At 41.7% G+C, this 14,520-nt stretch overlaps 1 protein-coding gene across 1 annotated transcript in view; it reads right to left on the bottom strand.

The window, feature by feature from the left end:
- The window catches only part of SYT16 (synaptotagmin 16), a 113,109-nt gene that overhangs the window by 23,081 nt on the left and 75,508 nt on the right, over positions 1-14,520 (bottom strand). The window contains 2 exon segments of the mRNA XM_065941389.1: positions 6,723-6,979; positions 12,656-12,868. Of these exon segments, the coding sequence (XP_065797461.1) occupies positions 6,723-6,979; positions 12,656-12,868 (470 nt within the window).

Here is a 14,520-nt window from a genome sequence, read left to right as displayed (position 1 = left end):
CTCACACTTTTGAACTGATAGCTTATAACCTCATACATTAGAAAGGTCTGTTTCCTGGTTTCTCCATCGGACTGTGAGTTCCTTGAGGGTACAGCACCAGACATATGGTGAGCCTTCAAAGCATATGAATGCTTTTGGAATGAATGAACAAAGCTTTTACAATTTGTAAAGTGATATCATTGAAACCAATTGAAATACTAAGTCTAAAATTAGTTAATTATGCAACTGCCAAAAGCTAACTTTTCCTTAAGTTCCCAGGAGAAATGACTCTGCCTGGGCCTGTGCTGTCTGAGCCAGGAGCCCATGCAGAGAAGGATCCTAGTGGGGGTCATGGACAGCTGAGCCTTTAATAGATTGTCTATCTACATGGTGGAAAAGGTTTAGGACAGAGCTTCTCAAACATTCTAGTGGACTTGAATCATCTGGGAATTCTGATTCAGTAGGACCAGGAGTCAGGTCTGGGATTCCGCATTTCTCAGGCCACAAGGAAGTCTCAACTAGCCTCCAGTCACTCTTGGAGTAGGAAGGGTTTAGGAGGGCATCCCCTGCAGCCATTTAGCAAATACAACGCTGGGCTTATGGACAAAACACCTGGGTTGAAATTAAAATTCAACATTGACTAGCTTTTTGGCCCTGACCAAAAGGGTCATGCTCTCTGTACTTCAGCTAAAAAATGAGCATTAAGGTGACTGCTTGATAGATTGTCATTGTGAGGTTTTAATGTGCCAAATCGCTTCAGTCATGTTTGACTCTGTATGACCCTATGGACTATAGCCTGCCAGGCTCTTCTGTCCATGGGATTTTTTAGGCAATAATGGAGTGGATTGCCATGTCCTGCTCCAGGGGATCTTTCTAACCCAAGAATTGAACCCATGCCTCTTATGTCTCCTACACTGGAAGGCAGGTCTTTGCCACTAGTTTCACAAGGGAAGCTGTGGAAGAATGCTCGGCTCAGACAAGCCTCCGTAGATATCTATTCTCATCACTGAACTGATGCTTATTTCCAATCATGGCCCCTTGTTATAAAATATCACTTTTAGACAGCAGTTCACCTCATCCAGTCAGATCCAATGACCTCACTGAGAAGACTGAGCTGAATCACATTTACTATAATGAACCACCCTCGAACAAACTATTACTAATGTCAACATAATTTGATTTTTCCCTCTGAAGGCATGCCTCTTACTCATGACTAAATTTTGGTCTGATTCTCACTGTAAATAAGAATCAGTTCTTCTTTATGTAATAGAATATCAACTGTGCTAATACAAAGAACTCTTTTATTTTTAGATCTATATGTACACACTGCTGTTTAAAATGGGTAACAATCAGGGTCCTGCTGTTTAGCACAGGGAACTCTGCTCATGTTAAACAGCAGCCTGAATGGGACGGAAGTTTGGGGGAGAATCAGTTCAGTTCAGTTCAGTTGCTCAGTCGTGTCTGACTCTTTGCAACCCCATGAATCGCAGCACGCCAGGCCTCCCTGTCCATCACCAACTCCCGGAGTTTACTCAAACCCATGTCCATGGAGTTGGTGATGCCATCCAACCATCTCATCCTCTGTCGCCCCCTTCTCCTCCTGCCCCCAATCCCTCCCAGCATCAGGACTTTTTCCAATGAATCAACTCTTCACATGAGGTGGCCAAAGTACTGGAGTTTCAGCTTCAGCATCAGTCCTTCCAATGAACACCCAGGACTGATCTCCTTTAGGATGGACTGGTTGGATCTCCTTGCAGTCCAAGGGACTCTCAACACCACAGTTCAAAAGCATCTATTTTTCAGTGCTCAGCTTTCTTTATAGTCCAACTTTCACATCCATACATGACCACTGGAAAAACCATAGCCTTGACTAGACGGATATTTGTTGGCAAAGTAATGTCTCTGCTTTTGAATATGCTATCTAGGTTGGGCATCACTTTCCTTCCAAGGAGTAAGCATCTTTTAATTTCATGGCTGCAGTCACCATCTGCAGTGATTTTGGAGCCCCCAAAAATAAAGTCTGACACTGTTTTCACTGTGTCCCCATCTATTTGCCATGAAGTGCTGGGACCAGATGCCATGATCTTAGTTTTCTGAATGTTGAGCTTTAAGTCAACTTTTTCACTCTCCTCTTTCACTTTCATCAAGAGGCTTTTTAGTTCCTCTTCACTTTCTGCCATAAGGGTGGTGTCATCTGCATATCTGAGGTTGTTGATATTTCTCCTAGCAATCCTGATTCCAGCTTGTGCTTCCTCCAGCCCAGCGTTTCTCATGTTGTGCTCTGCATATAAGTTAAATAAGTAGGGTGACAATATACAGCCTTGACGTACTCCTTTTCCTATTTGGAACCAGTCTGTTGTTTCATGTCCAGTTCTAACTGTTGCTTCCTGACCTGCATACAGGTTTCTCAAGAGGCAGGTCAGGCGGTCTGGTATTCCCATCTCTTTCAGAATTTTCCACAGTTTCTTTGTGTATGTATGGCTGAATCACTTTGCTGTGCACTTGAAACTATTACAACATTTTTAACTGGCTATACTCCAGTATAAAATAAAAAGCTTAAAAAGCAAAAAAACTATTTTTAAAAATACAATAATACACCTCAAAAATGCATGTTCATCAACAAAACTTACCCACAGAATTCAGGTTAAAGTGCATGGTTCTCTGGAATGAGATATTGTTAAGAATCCCAGGTCTACCACATACTACCTCTAGGACACTGGGCAGTTATTTAATCCTTCCCACTTCCTGTTTTAATCAACAGTAAAAGGGAGATGATACCTACTTTATAGGGTTGCTGTGAAAATTAAAGGACTTGACACCTAGTAGATGTCTAATAATTGCCCTCTCTTTTAAGATTCACATTAGTCTACCAAGAAAACTTAGGCTCCTTGTTTAAGGGAAAATTTAGGCTTCTTACATTTTTTCCTCTGAGCATGCATTCATGTGTGAGTGTTTCTATTCAGAGGTACTTAGTTTCAAGTGATAAAAGTGGTTGCTATAGAGACTTTTGAATACAACTGACTAGTGTAGATATAATATTAGAAGCGAGTCTCCAAGGAGTTATGCCAACTGAAAAATCAAGTCACAGTCTTCTGTTAAAACTCCCATCTATTTTAGCTTACCCTTGATCATCTCTACATTGCTTGCTGGACCATAAGGAATAACAGTTAACACCCACTAAAGCCCTTCCTTACACCAGGTGCACACTAAAGCCTTTATGGACGCTAAGCAAGTTCTTATGCTCTTCAGACCTTCGTGACCTCTTGTTCCTTCTTTCCCTACAGGCTGGGCTCTAAGGAACTTCTGTCTGGCACAAACCAACAAAGTCATTTCTCCCTCCCACACAAGGTAACTCTCAACTCTCACCAAAGGCCTATCCGCTGATGTCAAGGCTTGGAAATTTACAGAATACTTCTTGGCATCCATGAATATAAAGTCCAGAGTATGTGTGGGGTTCATGCCCCAAGCAGTAAATTTTTCTCCCCTTGGACAGATGTCCCAGGACTAATTTCTACAGTTTCTTACAGTACAGTTGCACAAGATCAAGTCAGGAGTCACACTTAGTGGTAGACAACTGGATTATACACTCTCATACTGGTTCTCCCTTCCCTGTATCACTTCCCTTGCCCCTCACTCTTGATTTCTGGGACTGCATGTCCTAACAAAGTAAGCTGTACTTTTGGAAAATCCAGTTAAGAAACATTATCTTTTTAGATATTCATATTAACTTTTCATTAACCTAATAAGGTAGGTTTTCAATATCCTCATTTTGGGGGCAAGCAGAACAAAGGCTTAGAATGCCTAAATAACCCATTCTTTGCCCCCAAAATCATATGACCAGCCAGAACTACCCAAGATTTGCCAGTTTTAATGCCCAAAGTCCCAAATCTCATGTGAAACCATGGTGTCTACCTTCCTCCCCCACAAACCTGTCATCACCCTAACTACTTACATGCATAGTAAGTGTGTGAGATGAAGAGGAAAAAAGATAGGAGATGGGAGGTGGAAACACACACTACTTTGAATTTCACATCCTTTTAAGCCTCTGCTCTTGATATGAGCTAACAGTTCCTAGCTTTGTCATCAATGTCAATGCCAAGGTAAAAATACCTAGTTAATGAGCATCTCCCCACTTATCTACCAGGCTCTGCATTCAGATAAATGTTCACTCCATCTGCAGCTTTGTGCTGAGGCCCCGGGGAAGGGTCTGAAATAACTGCCCTGAGAATCTTGAATCAGATACAGCTCCAGGCAACAGCTAGACTCTGGATGGGGACAATCCAAGCCATGGCTCGTGAAAACTGGGCTTTGTGGTCCCTTCCTGGGTTGATCTGAGACCAAGATTTGTGAAGGTTGATATTTTCATAGCAATTAATTATTTTAACACACTCTACCTATCACCAGGCAACTAAAGGCACTCCTCAGGTGGGTACTGTTAATACAGCTAATCCATCTGACCTTCCTGCAAGGTAAAAATCTCTTCATTTTTATCCCCATTTGGCAGATTTTAATTAACTTCTCAAGGCCAATCAGTTAATCGGTGGAAAGCAGAGATGAAAAGTGGGACAGCCGCCTCCCTGAGTGCTCAAAATCGCCAACCACCCTCCCACCGTCGTCCCTGCCAAGCCTTGGGTCTGCAGGAAAAAGTCAATGGCCTTTTCCAGCAGAGAAGAGCAATGCTTGCAAAACCATCAACCTAACAGGTAGGCATACTGCATGACCGGTTTCCTTCTGAGGCAAAATAAATGATCCCTTTGGCTCTCATATCCTGGGTTTTCTTTTAAGATGAGAACACTTGCGCCACAATTGGCAAAACCCATGAAGATTTAAAGATGTTTCTATCAAACTGAAAGCATTTCTGTTTTAACAAGATACTGTTGATGTCATCTGTGTGGCCCAAAGTAAACAGCCCCACAGTGTGTTCCTGATGCCAGATACACAGGGGAAGAGAGGCTTCTTAATACAGCTAAGAGGCAAATAAATCAATTCTTAAAAGGCGAGCTAAGCCTGCAAAGCAGGCATTTACAGGAACTGCCTCCACACTGCATCTGAGGTTCTACTGTAGGAGCACCAAATTACAGTTTTTGTCTCAAAATAGATAGGAGGTTGAATGGAGCACACAGCAATGTCTGGGTATTTTTGGAGTCTGAGAACATTTAGTGCCCTCAACACCCAGTCTTCTATTGAAGCTCCATGAGGCAGGCAAACGGGAGGTTGCCTGGAGAAAGTAATTCCAAGCCCAGTGGTACCGTTATCAAGGCGACAGACTGTCAATAGGCAGGTAAACAGTTCTGTTCTGTTTATGTGGTAAGAGAGCCAAAAAGAATCATATTTTTAAATGTTGAATGTTAGTGTGTGGGATTTGATCTGATTCTTGGCAGTAAACCAGTAGGAAGCAGACTTTTTTTTTTTTTAACAAAATGTATAAGATAGATTACTTTGAGGGTCTTTATATGAAGGTTTTCTTTTAACCAGCCACAAACCACGTATCTAAGTTGCCATCCCTGGACTTCAGCAATAACTCTACACATAGGACACATGTCCATGTGTCATCTCCTTATGCTTTCTCTATGTGCTCCAGTACCTTAGCAGTCAGGCTTTGAAACATAATTTTCTGCGATTTTTTTCTCCTCCTTGATGAGCATTTGGTGTGTATGACAGTCCAGGTTCTAATAAGAGATTCATCCTGTTTAATTTCTCAGGCAGACTGACGCTAACAAAATCCATCTAACCTTCTCCTTCCTCTATTCACACAAAGTTTTATATAACTATATGAGTTATTTCATCAAAATTAATTTCAAAGTAGGTATTAGACATATTAAATATTAGAATATTTAATATATCTTAAAGTCATGCAAGGAGATCAAACCAGTCAATCCTAAAGGAAATCAACCCTGAATATTAAATGGAAGGACTGATGCTGAAGCTCCAATACTTTGGTCCTGATGCCAAGAGCCAACTCATTGGAAAAGACCCTGATGCTGGCAAAGATTGAAGGCAAAAGGAGAAGAGAGCAGCAGAGGATGAGATGAGATGGTTAGATAGTATCGGTGACTCAATGAACATGAATCTGGGTAATCCTCCAGTCATACTTCTGGATCTTTAGGCATATTTGGGAATAGTTTCAACTGGAAAAGAAATTAGGCAATGTATGGACAGAGAGACATGACAGACTAATGCCATCTCTTAGAACTTCAGCTCAATTTGGACCTCATAAATATGTTCATACTGTAAGATCTTCACCATAACACCTTGTATAATTTCATTTGCAGGGCACTGTGCTTTTTGTTTCATTCCCAAATAATTCTCATATTCAAAAATTCATAACTTAAGATTTGGTATAAAAAATATGTATATACTCCATTTAATTGAAACTATGAAGGAAATAATCCAGTCTCCCTAAAGAACTAAAAACTCCTTTACATAAAAAAAGAAGCCTGATTGTTGCTGGGTTCAATCTGCCACCAATGCTTCTTTATATTTTTCCATTTTGATAGATTTCACTTACATATGATTTTTGTGGCACACATAGGAGCTGGGACTTGGTCATCTGAATAAAAAATATATTTCCATTAAAGGCTGTTTAGGTATTTGTTTTTCAAAGCAATGCTTCCTTTTTGGAAAAATTTTCTTCTTGAAGGGTGGGGAGAAAGCGAGGAGAGGAACGGGGAGGAGAAGGGGAACAGTGAACCAGGGAGCTGACAATATTCAAGCCAGGAAAAAGTGGAAAACAAACAACTTGCCTCTGGACTCCACACAGAGGAGCTGTCAGTAGCATAGGAATCTTCGAATCCCCGGTTATTAAAAGCTGTCTCCATCTCCAGGCTGCCCTCTGTAGACTGCCGGCTGAGGCTGTGGACCACGCTGGTCTTTCCAGGAGACCCACCATGGTGCCTGGTATTCCCCAGCTCACGAGGGGACTGTGAATGGGCAGAGATGGGATCGTCTTCACCATAGGACAGATTCTCAGAATAAGTCAGTTGGCTGGCTCCATCCAAACCTAAATTTGCAAAAAGGAAATTCTTTCAAATGTACCATCATGTTTCATCTTTTTATCTAGAGAAAATGGGCAATAGCAACTATCCCAATCAAGTGTGCTAAAACAAAACTCATTAAATAACATCTGCTGAAACACACTTTCATCTATATGGTGGATAAACTTGGCCCATAAAATCAAAACCCATTAGTTCATTATATAGGGTACAAGAAGACTGAATGCTTTATGATAATATGAACATAAAGGATGTACATTATGTTTGAAGGATAAAATAAGTTCAACTCTTCACAACTCCATGAACTATAACCCACTAGCCTCCTCTGCCCATGGAATTTTCCAGGCAAGAATACTGGAGTGGGTTGTGATTTCCTCCTCCAGGGGATCTTCTGAACCCAGTGATCAAATCCACATCTCTTGTATCTCTTGCATTGGCAGGCAGATTCTTTACCACTAGCGCTACTTGTGCCACCTGGGAAGCCCCTGGATTCAGAGGATCTGGGTTTAAAATCCAAGTTTTGCATTAAGAACTTGAACAATATTTGAACTGTCTTAACCTTTGTTTCCTTGTCTATGTGTGTTTGCTTACTCAATCATGTTCAACTGTTTGTAATCCCATGGACTATAGCCCACCAGGCTCCTCTGTCCATGGGATTCTCCAGGCAAGAATACTGGAATGGGTTGCCATTTCCTCCTCCAGGGGATCTTCCCACCCAGGGATCGAACCCAAGTCTCCTGAATCTCCTGCACTGCAAGAAGATTCTTCATCCACTGAGTCATTGGGAAAAGCCATCAGAAATTCACTGTGGACATGTGAAACAATATCTGCCTAGCAACCACCAGCCTTTCCATAAATACTAGCCTTGCTTACCTGTCTGGCCTCATCCAACCAGCATCCAGCAAACCATCCAACCTCATCCAGCAAAGCCCATTCAGTACTACCACCAAACTCATAGACATCTGTGATCTCATGGGCCATGAAAACACCAGTTGTATATTTTTGTTCACAGCATTCTTCAAGCCCTCGCTCCTCTCCTTTCCTTCTTGTCCATCCGAAGTCCCGACAGCTCCCAAATCTTCTCTGACTCATTTAGACTCAGAGTCTTTCTCAGCCCTTAGTGTCTCCTCTCTCTTGGTACTCTCTTAGCCTGTTCACCCCCTTCCTCTTCCTTGACATCCAGGTTACCCTCAGATAATAAGGAAAAACTGACAGGGTCTTCCTGTTCTTCCTAAGCAATAGTCTTCGCTCTAAATTGCTTCCCACATCCAGAAAGTAGCCAAGGATGTCTTATCTCTTTAACCTCTACTCTTCTCCAGTGTCCCCCACTCCCAGGATGATGGAAATTAGAGATATAGACAGGATTCGTGAGGATGACAAACTCAGCTCTTATTTACACACTGTATAATAGCAGTTGTTCCCACCATTGGTCTTAAAATCTGAGCTAGAACATAAGGTCCTTGAAGCTGCTAAGCAACATCCATATACTGCATAGTCTTTTCCATGAAAACAACAGTTGTGTATTTTTGTTCACAGCGGTCTTCAAGCCCTTCCTCCTCTCCTTTCCTTCCTGTCCATCCAAAGTCCCGACAACTCCTGAATCTTCTCTGACTCTTTCAGATTCAAAGTGGATTTTATTAAATCTCAAGTAGCTTTCAAGACTACGCAGATAACAAATACTTGAAACAGTCAGATGTGTAGCAATATGGAGCAGTGTGGACAGTGGTTTAGCAGACAATATTTGACCCACCTACAATAAACACATAAACTTAAAAACACAGCATCACCCTCTGCAAACCAGATACAAAAATCTTTGGGAAGAGTTGGTTTTCAGGGCATGAATTCCAACCCCTCATTTGGGATTTTGCCAAATTATGGCAAGCCATTGAGAAGTTCTCCATCTGCCTTGTTTTTCTTAATAATTCACTTCAGCCCTCTTGGAAACACTCTCTAGGATACCTAAAATCTTGACATTCAGACTTTCAGTTATCTGGCGAACACACACACAGAAGAAGAAAAAAAAAGACCCAGAAAATGAGAGAACAAGGGTTATTCCATTTGCAAAACCCTGTAACACAAAGCGGAATTTTCTTCTCAGGCTCTAATTAGCCCATTCATTCCTCACATACACGAACACTAAAATGTCCTATTAAACAGTGGGTCATCCATCAACGTGTGTAGCGCCCAGCAGGATCTCAGCACAAAATCTAACTCTGCCAAGAAATTACCCCCATAAAATTGTCTCATGACTTCAGCTCCCACAGTGATAATACTTAGATCAGTAATAAGGGAATTTTCAAAAGCTACATTAAAGCCTTAAAAAGCTATTCATAACTGAAAAGTGTAAGAACTATATTAATGTAACAAACCATTTTCCTTGACAGACAAGCAAGGAATGAATTAGAAAGGCAAATCTGGGGGACAAGTCAAGTTGCGAGGAGGGGGAAGGGTGATTCACTGTTACATAAAGCATCTTCCCATGCTTTAGATTAAAGAAGGTCATGTCACCTTAAACACATACAGAAAAGTAATTGCCTGTTGTCGAGAAATGTATCCTGGCTTCTTAGAAATTATAGAGCATAATTGTGTCACATCAACCATATTTATCTTATGAGAGAAAATTTTTTAGTCCATATCCCACTTTGATGGGGTGTAAACCTATTATGCTTTTATGCTTTCTTTTCTACTACAAGACCCTTCCCTCCATCACCTGTACCTTTGCCTACCATTCTTGATGGTCAATTTTATGTCTCAGCTTGGCTATAGGCCTCAATTATTCAATCAAGCGCTAATTTAGGAGTTGCTGTGAAGGCATTTTGTAGCTATAATTAAAGCTGACTTTCAGTAGAGGGGATTATCCTACACAATCAGTCCCTTTAAAGGCCTGGAGAACTGAGGCATCACTGGAGGAGAAGCAATTTCATCTATAGACTGAAGCTTCAGTTCCTTCCTGAGTTTCAGCCTCTCCTGAACAGTGGACTTCAGAGCTCCCACAATCACATAAGCCAATTCTTCACAATAAATCTCTTAAAACACACACACACACAGACACACAAAAACCAGGGGATAATTGACTTGTTTTAAATGACACAAGGAAGGTAATGATTAGCTACTATGAAACATCTTAAGAACTAAATATTTCACACGCAAAAATAAGGCTTTGCTCAAAACAAAGAGTCCAATAAGTGGGCTATTATTCTGTAGCCCACCTTACAAGCATAGAGACCTCATGCACAGCTCCTGATTCAGATCACTTAGGCAAAGCCCTCTTTGACATTATCAGGAATACAGCTAATTCCTGTAGTGAAAATACAGCTAATTCACAACAACACTAAACCAGATATGTGAGACAAGAGAACTTAGCTGGAATATGAAGAAGGTTTTAAGTGGGTTTGGACCTTGAATTTCACTGGTTCTACATTCTGAATGCACCCTTTAAGTGAAAGAACTGTCTGCAATTAAAGTTGATCTTGGGGCTTCCCAGGTGGCGATAGTAGTAAAGAACCACCTGCCAATGCGGGCTCTATTCCTGGGCGGGAAAGGTCCCCTGGAGGAGGACATGGCAATCCGTTCCAGTATTCTTGCCTGGAGAATCCTAAGGACTGAGGAGCCAGGTGGGCTACAGTCCATAGGACTGCAAAGAGTCAGACACAACTGAAGCAACTCTGCATGCACGCATGCAAATTTGATCTTAGAAAAACATGTTTAAGGTAGAGGGGAAAATAGCTAAATAGAGAAAAGGCATTAAAAAAATTCTCTCTGGGGTGCATGCTTAATCTTTTCATTATTCTTTACTGCTGACACAAATTTAATGATCTAAAAATGAACAAAAAGAAATGACAGAGAAAAAAATCATGCAATAAAAATTACATTAACATTTCCATGGCATTTGATAACCTAAAATTTAGCATGCTGTTAATCATTCTTATGAAAACTCTTGCTGATTTTCTTCACAATGTACAGGTAATTCATTCAATGTAGTAGACTCATTCCACCCTCCGGTAGAGAAAAATGTAGCCTTCCTATCACCATCTGTCAAAAACTCAGAATCACACCAGTTACGACAAAAGTTGCTGCTGATTCCAGGAAGGTTTTGAGGGCTACAGTGTTTGTCAGAACTCTCAGAACAGAGTATTTGTATAAATCAAAATCTAGACACTCGGGCCTCTGGGAAAAGTGGCCATTAGCTTTAGAATTAAACAAGCTACTCAGAGGGGATCAACTGCGATTAACTTTCATTAGCTAACATTTGCTCTCTCAGTGGAGAGAGAAGAGTGCTGTGCTGTTAACAGCAGAGAAAAAGCAAACAGGAGAGAGGGTGAGGAGATTACAGAGGGCCTCTGGCAACTGTTACTATTCTTTGGTTACATTGAGCGTTTATCTCTTGGCTTACCTGGGCTAAAAAGAGGAGCAATAAAATGCTATGTGGCCCATGTCAATAAGTAAAATTACATTAGGTCAGCAAATTATTATATTCCTGCTAAAAAAATAGGGCTCATTTGTTAATTTTCCTTTCTGCCTCCTTTGTTCTTTTTTTGCCCGCTTCATCCACATCATCAAATCAGAAATTTCTTCTCTGTTATCGTCTCTCAGTTCTACACTCTCCTTTTTCAAAGTCTTCCTATTACTAAGGGCTGAAAAACAAGGAAGACCAACTATGATCCCATTGGTTGGATGAACCACAGGCCCAGAGGAAAGAAGGAAAAGATCAGAGAACCCAGGTCATTTTAGACCAGGTCACTATGGTAGACAGTATGACATTTTCTCTGGCTTACTTATTTTTTTTACCAGATACACTTCACAGACTGTTCCCTGTTCCAATGTCCTACGCCATTCAGGGTTCTGGGCATAAAGGAGTCAGAGAGATAGAAAGATGCCTGACCTTTGCTGTGGAAAGCAGTAATAAATATCATACTGTTCTTTCCCTAGGTTCTTTTGCATGCCTCGTGGGCAGGGCCAAGGACCCTTGACAAGTCCTACTCACAGTCACAGGCAGTGCTCACCCGGCCCTGAGTGTCCCCCTCTCCCTTTGTGAAAAGTACGCTTAGTCTGAAGATGGAGGGTTTCAAGAGACCTGCTCACACCCAGGATTATAATATGGGTTGGGCTCCAGAAACTATAGGGCATGAGGGAGAGCGTGCATGTTGTTTGAAAAAAGTTATTTGGTATTATGAAAGCACATTATTTTTATTTGGAAGGTAAAACATACCTATTGTTTTAATAATACAATCTATTAAAAGTAAGGCTTCAAACATCTCCTGGGGTTACATAGATACATGGAAAATGGATCCTACATTTTCAAATGGGGGGAAGGCACAGAAATGCAACATCAGGAGACATGTATGTAAAATTTTTGTACTTGTCAGAAGGGAATGAAACTTTATAAACCTTGAAAAATACCATTCTAGCCATTAGCTGTCAAAATGTACAAAGCAGTAAACTATGAGGAAGGAAGGGGGTTCCACAATTCAGGATCAAGACTTTGGTACTGCTGATCCATTCTCTCTGCATGAGGCTCCTTGGAAGGTCTGAAGCAGCCCTTTGGCCCTGTCCTGCCTTCTGGACATCACCCTTCTTTTTTCTCTCCTCTCTGGATTCTCAGATGCCAGTGCAGTGACTCAAAATCATTCTTACCATTAGACATACCTGGTCTAGATAAAGGAAAGGTTTGATGCAAAGAATACCTTTGCAGGTGGACACTTCTGTGCTGTCTTCTTTGTGGGTGGAGAGACGGTGACTGGGTTTGGGTTTATGCTCCAATCCTGTCTGCTTTCCTTTCTCAGATGCTCCTGAGCAGAAACTCTGGGACCGGGACACGGAAATCTCAAATTGTTTGATCACCTCCTCCTCACTGTCAGAAGATGTGGACAGCTCCTCATCATCTCCGAAGCTGTTAACTGGAAGCAAACAAGAGCCATGAGTCTTCTATGGGGCCCCCAAGAAAACAGAGACAGGTAATCCAGAGAAACAGTGGCCAATTAATCTGGATCAAAGCAGACCGAAGGCGGGTAGAAAGAATTTAAAGCACTTTTGAAACACAAGTTTTGAGTCCAAAGGAATGAAACAGGAAAAGAAAGCTCAGAAGGGTAATTGGAACTACAGGGCTAGGGCTCAGAGAAAACACCTTCCCCACGCAACCCCCCGCCCCCAGCACCCTGTAACCAACATAACGAGCCCTCTTGTTGAGCTGGGCAGCCTGCTGAGTCGTGATGCTGCTGACATGTGCTCACGACTGGGAAGAGGACCAGCAATCTGGACACATATGCATCTTAAGTGTATTTCTAGCCAGTGGTGATGCAAATATGCTCTTTGCCTCATCTCAGCTATTAAAACACAAAGTGAAGACCTACTTCAGGAAAGAAATACTAGCTACTGAGGTCTTCCAAAAGCTTCCTAGATTTGAAAAGTGACACCACATTGTATGTGTCTTAAAAAATAATGAATAACTAGTTTGTACTAGAAATGCCTTTCTCCATCACCAACAACCCAACCCAGACACTCTGAATCATTTGTACCACTTCCCCCACTCCAGCGCACTGGTCAGTCCTCTTCATTTCCCCAGCAGCATCTGATCATCCCTGCCCTTGCCCATGTTGTTCCTTCTGCCAGAAACCTTCCCTCCCCAGGTGTTTACCTGGTTGGCTGCTCTCAACTTTGTGGTCTCAGCTTGACTTCATCCTAAACACTTCCCTGATTGTTCTACCTTAAGGAGCTCTATGGGCTTACCTAGGCAGCATATTAAAAAAGCAGAGACATTACTTTACCCACAAAAGTCCACCTAGTCAAAGCTATGGTTTTTCCAGTAGTCATGTATGGATGCGAGAGTTAGACTATAAAGAAAGCTGAGTGCTGAGGAATTGATACTTTTGAACTGTGGTGTTGGAGAAGCCTCTTGAGAGTGCCTTGGACTGCAAGTAGATCCAATCAGTCCATCCTAAGGGAAATCAATCCTGAACATTCATTGGAAGGACTGATACTGAAGCTGAAACTCCAATACTTTGGCCACCTGATTCGAAGAACCGACTCATTGGAAAAGACCCTGGTGCTGATAAAGATTGAAGGTGAGAAGAGAAAGGGGTGACAGAGAATGAGATGATTGGATGGCATCACCGATGCGACAGACATGAATTTGAGTAGGCTCCAGGAGTCGGTGATGGACAGGGAGGCCCGGCATGCTGCAGTCCATGGGGTCACAAAGAGTTGGACACAACTGAGTGACTGACCTGAAGGAGTTCTGTTCCCTGCACTTAATACTTTTCTTTCTTCTCCCCAATAAATTCTGTGAAAATAAAGATATCACCTGTTTTATTATCTGATGTCTCTATAGTATGTAAAACAATGCCAGCTAAAGAGTAAGTACTTAATTAAACACTTGTTGAGTGTTGACTAGATTGATGAATACCCAGTGTTTTCTCTCAAGCCTGAGCCCTTCTCTCACACCCAACACTCACACATGATCCCGTGTCTGAAATACTCTTCTCCAGTCCCCATCTAAACTAGCCAAGAATCTAGCTCACTGAGGTCTCAGCGGAGGCATCATTTTTTCAGA

The sequence above is a fragment of the Muntiacus reevesi genome, chromosome 7, assembly GCF_963930625.1.
Source record: "Muntiacus reevesi chromosome 7, mMunRee1.1, whole genome shotgun sequence".
NCBI classification, from domain to species: Eukaryota; Metazoa; Chordata; class Mammalia; order Artiodactyla; family Cervidae; genus Muntiacus; species Muntiacus reevesi.
Note: the sequence above shows the minus strand (reverse complement) of the source record. Positions and strands in the feature narration are given on the sequence as shown.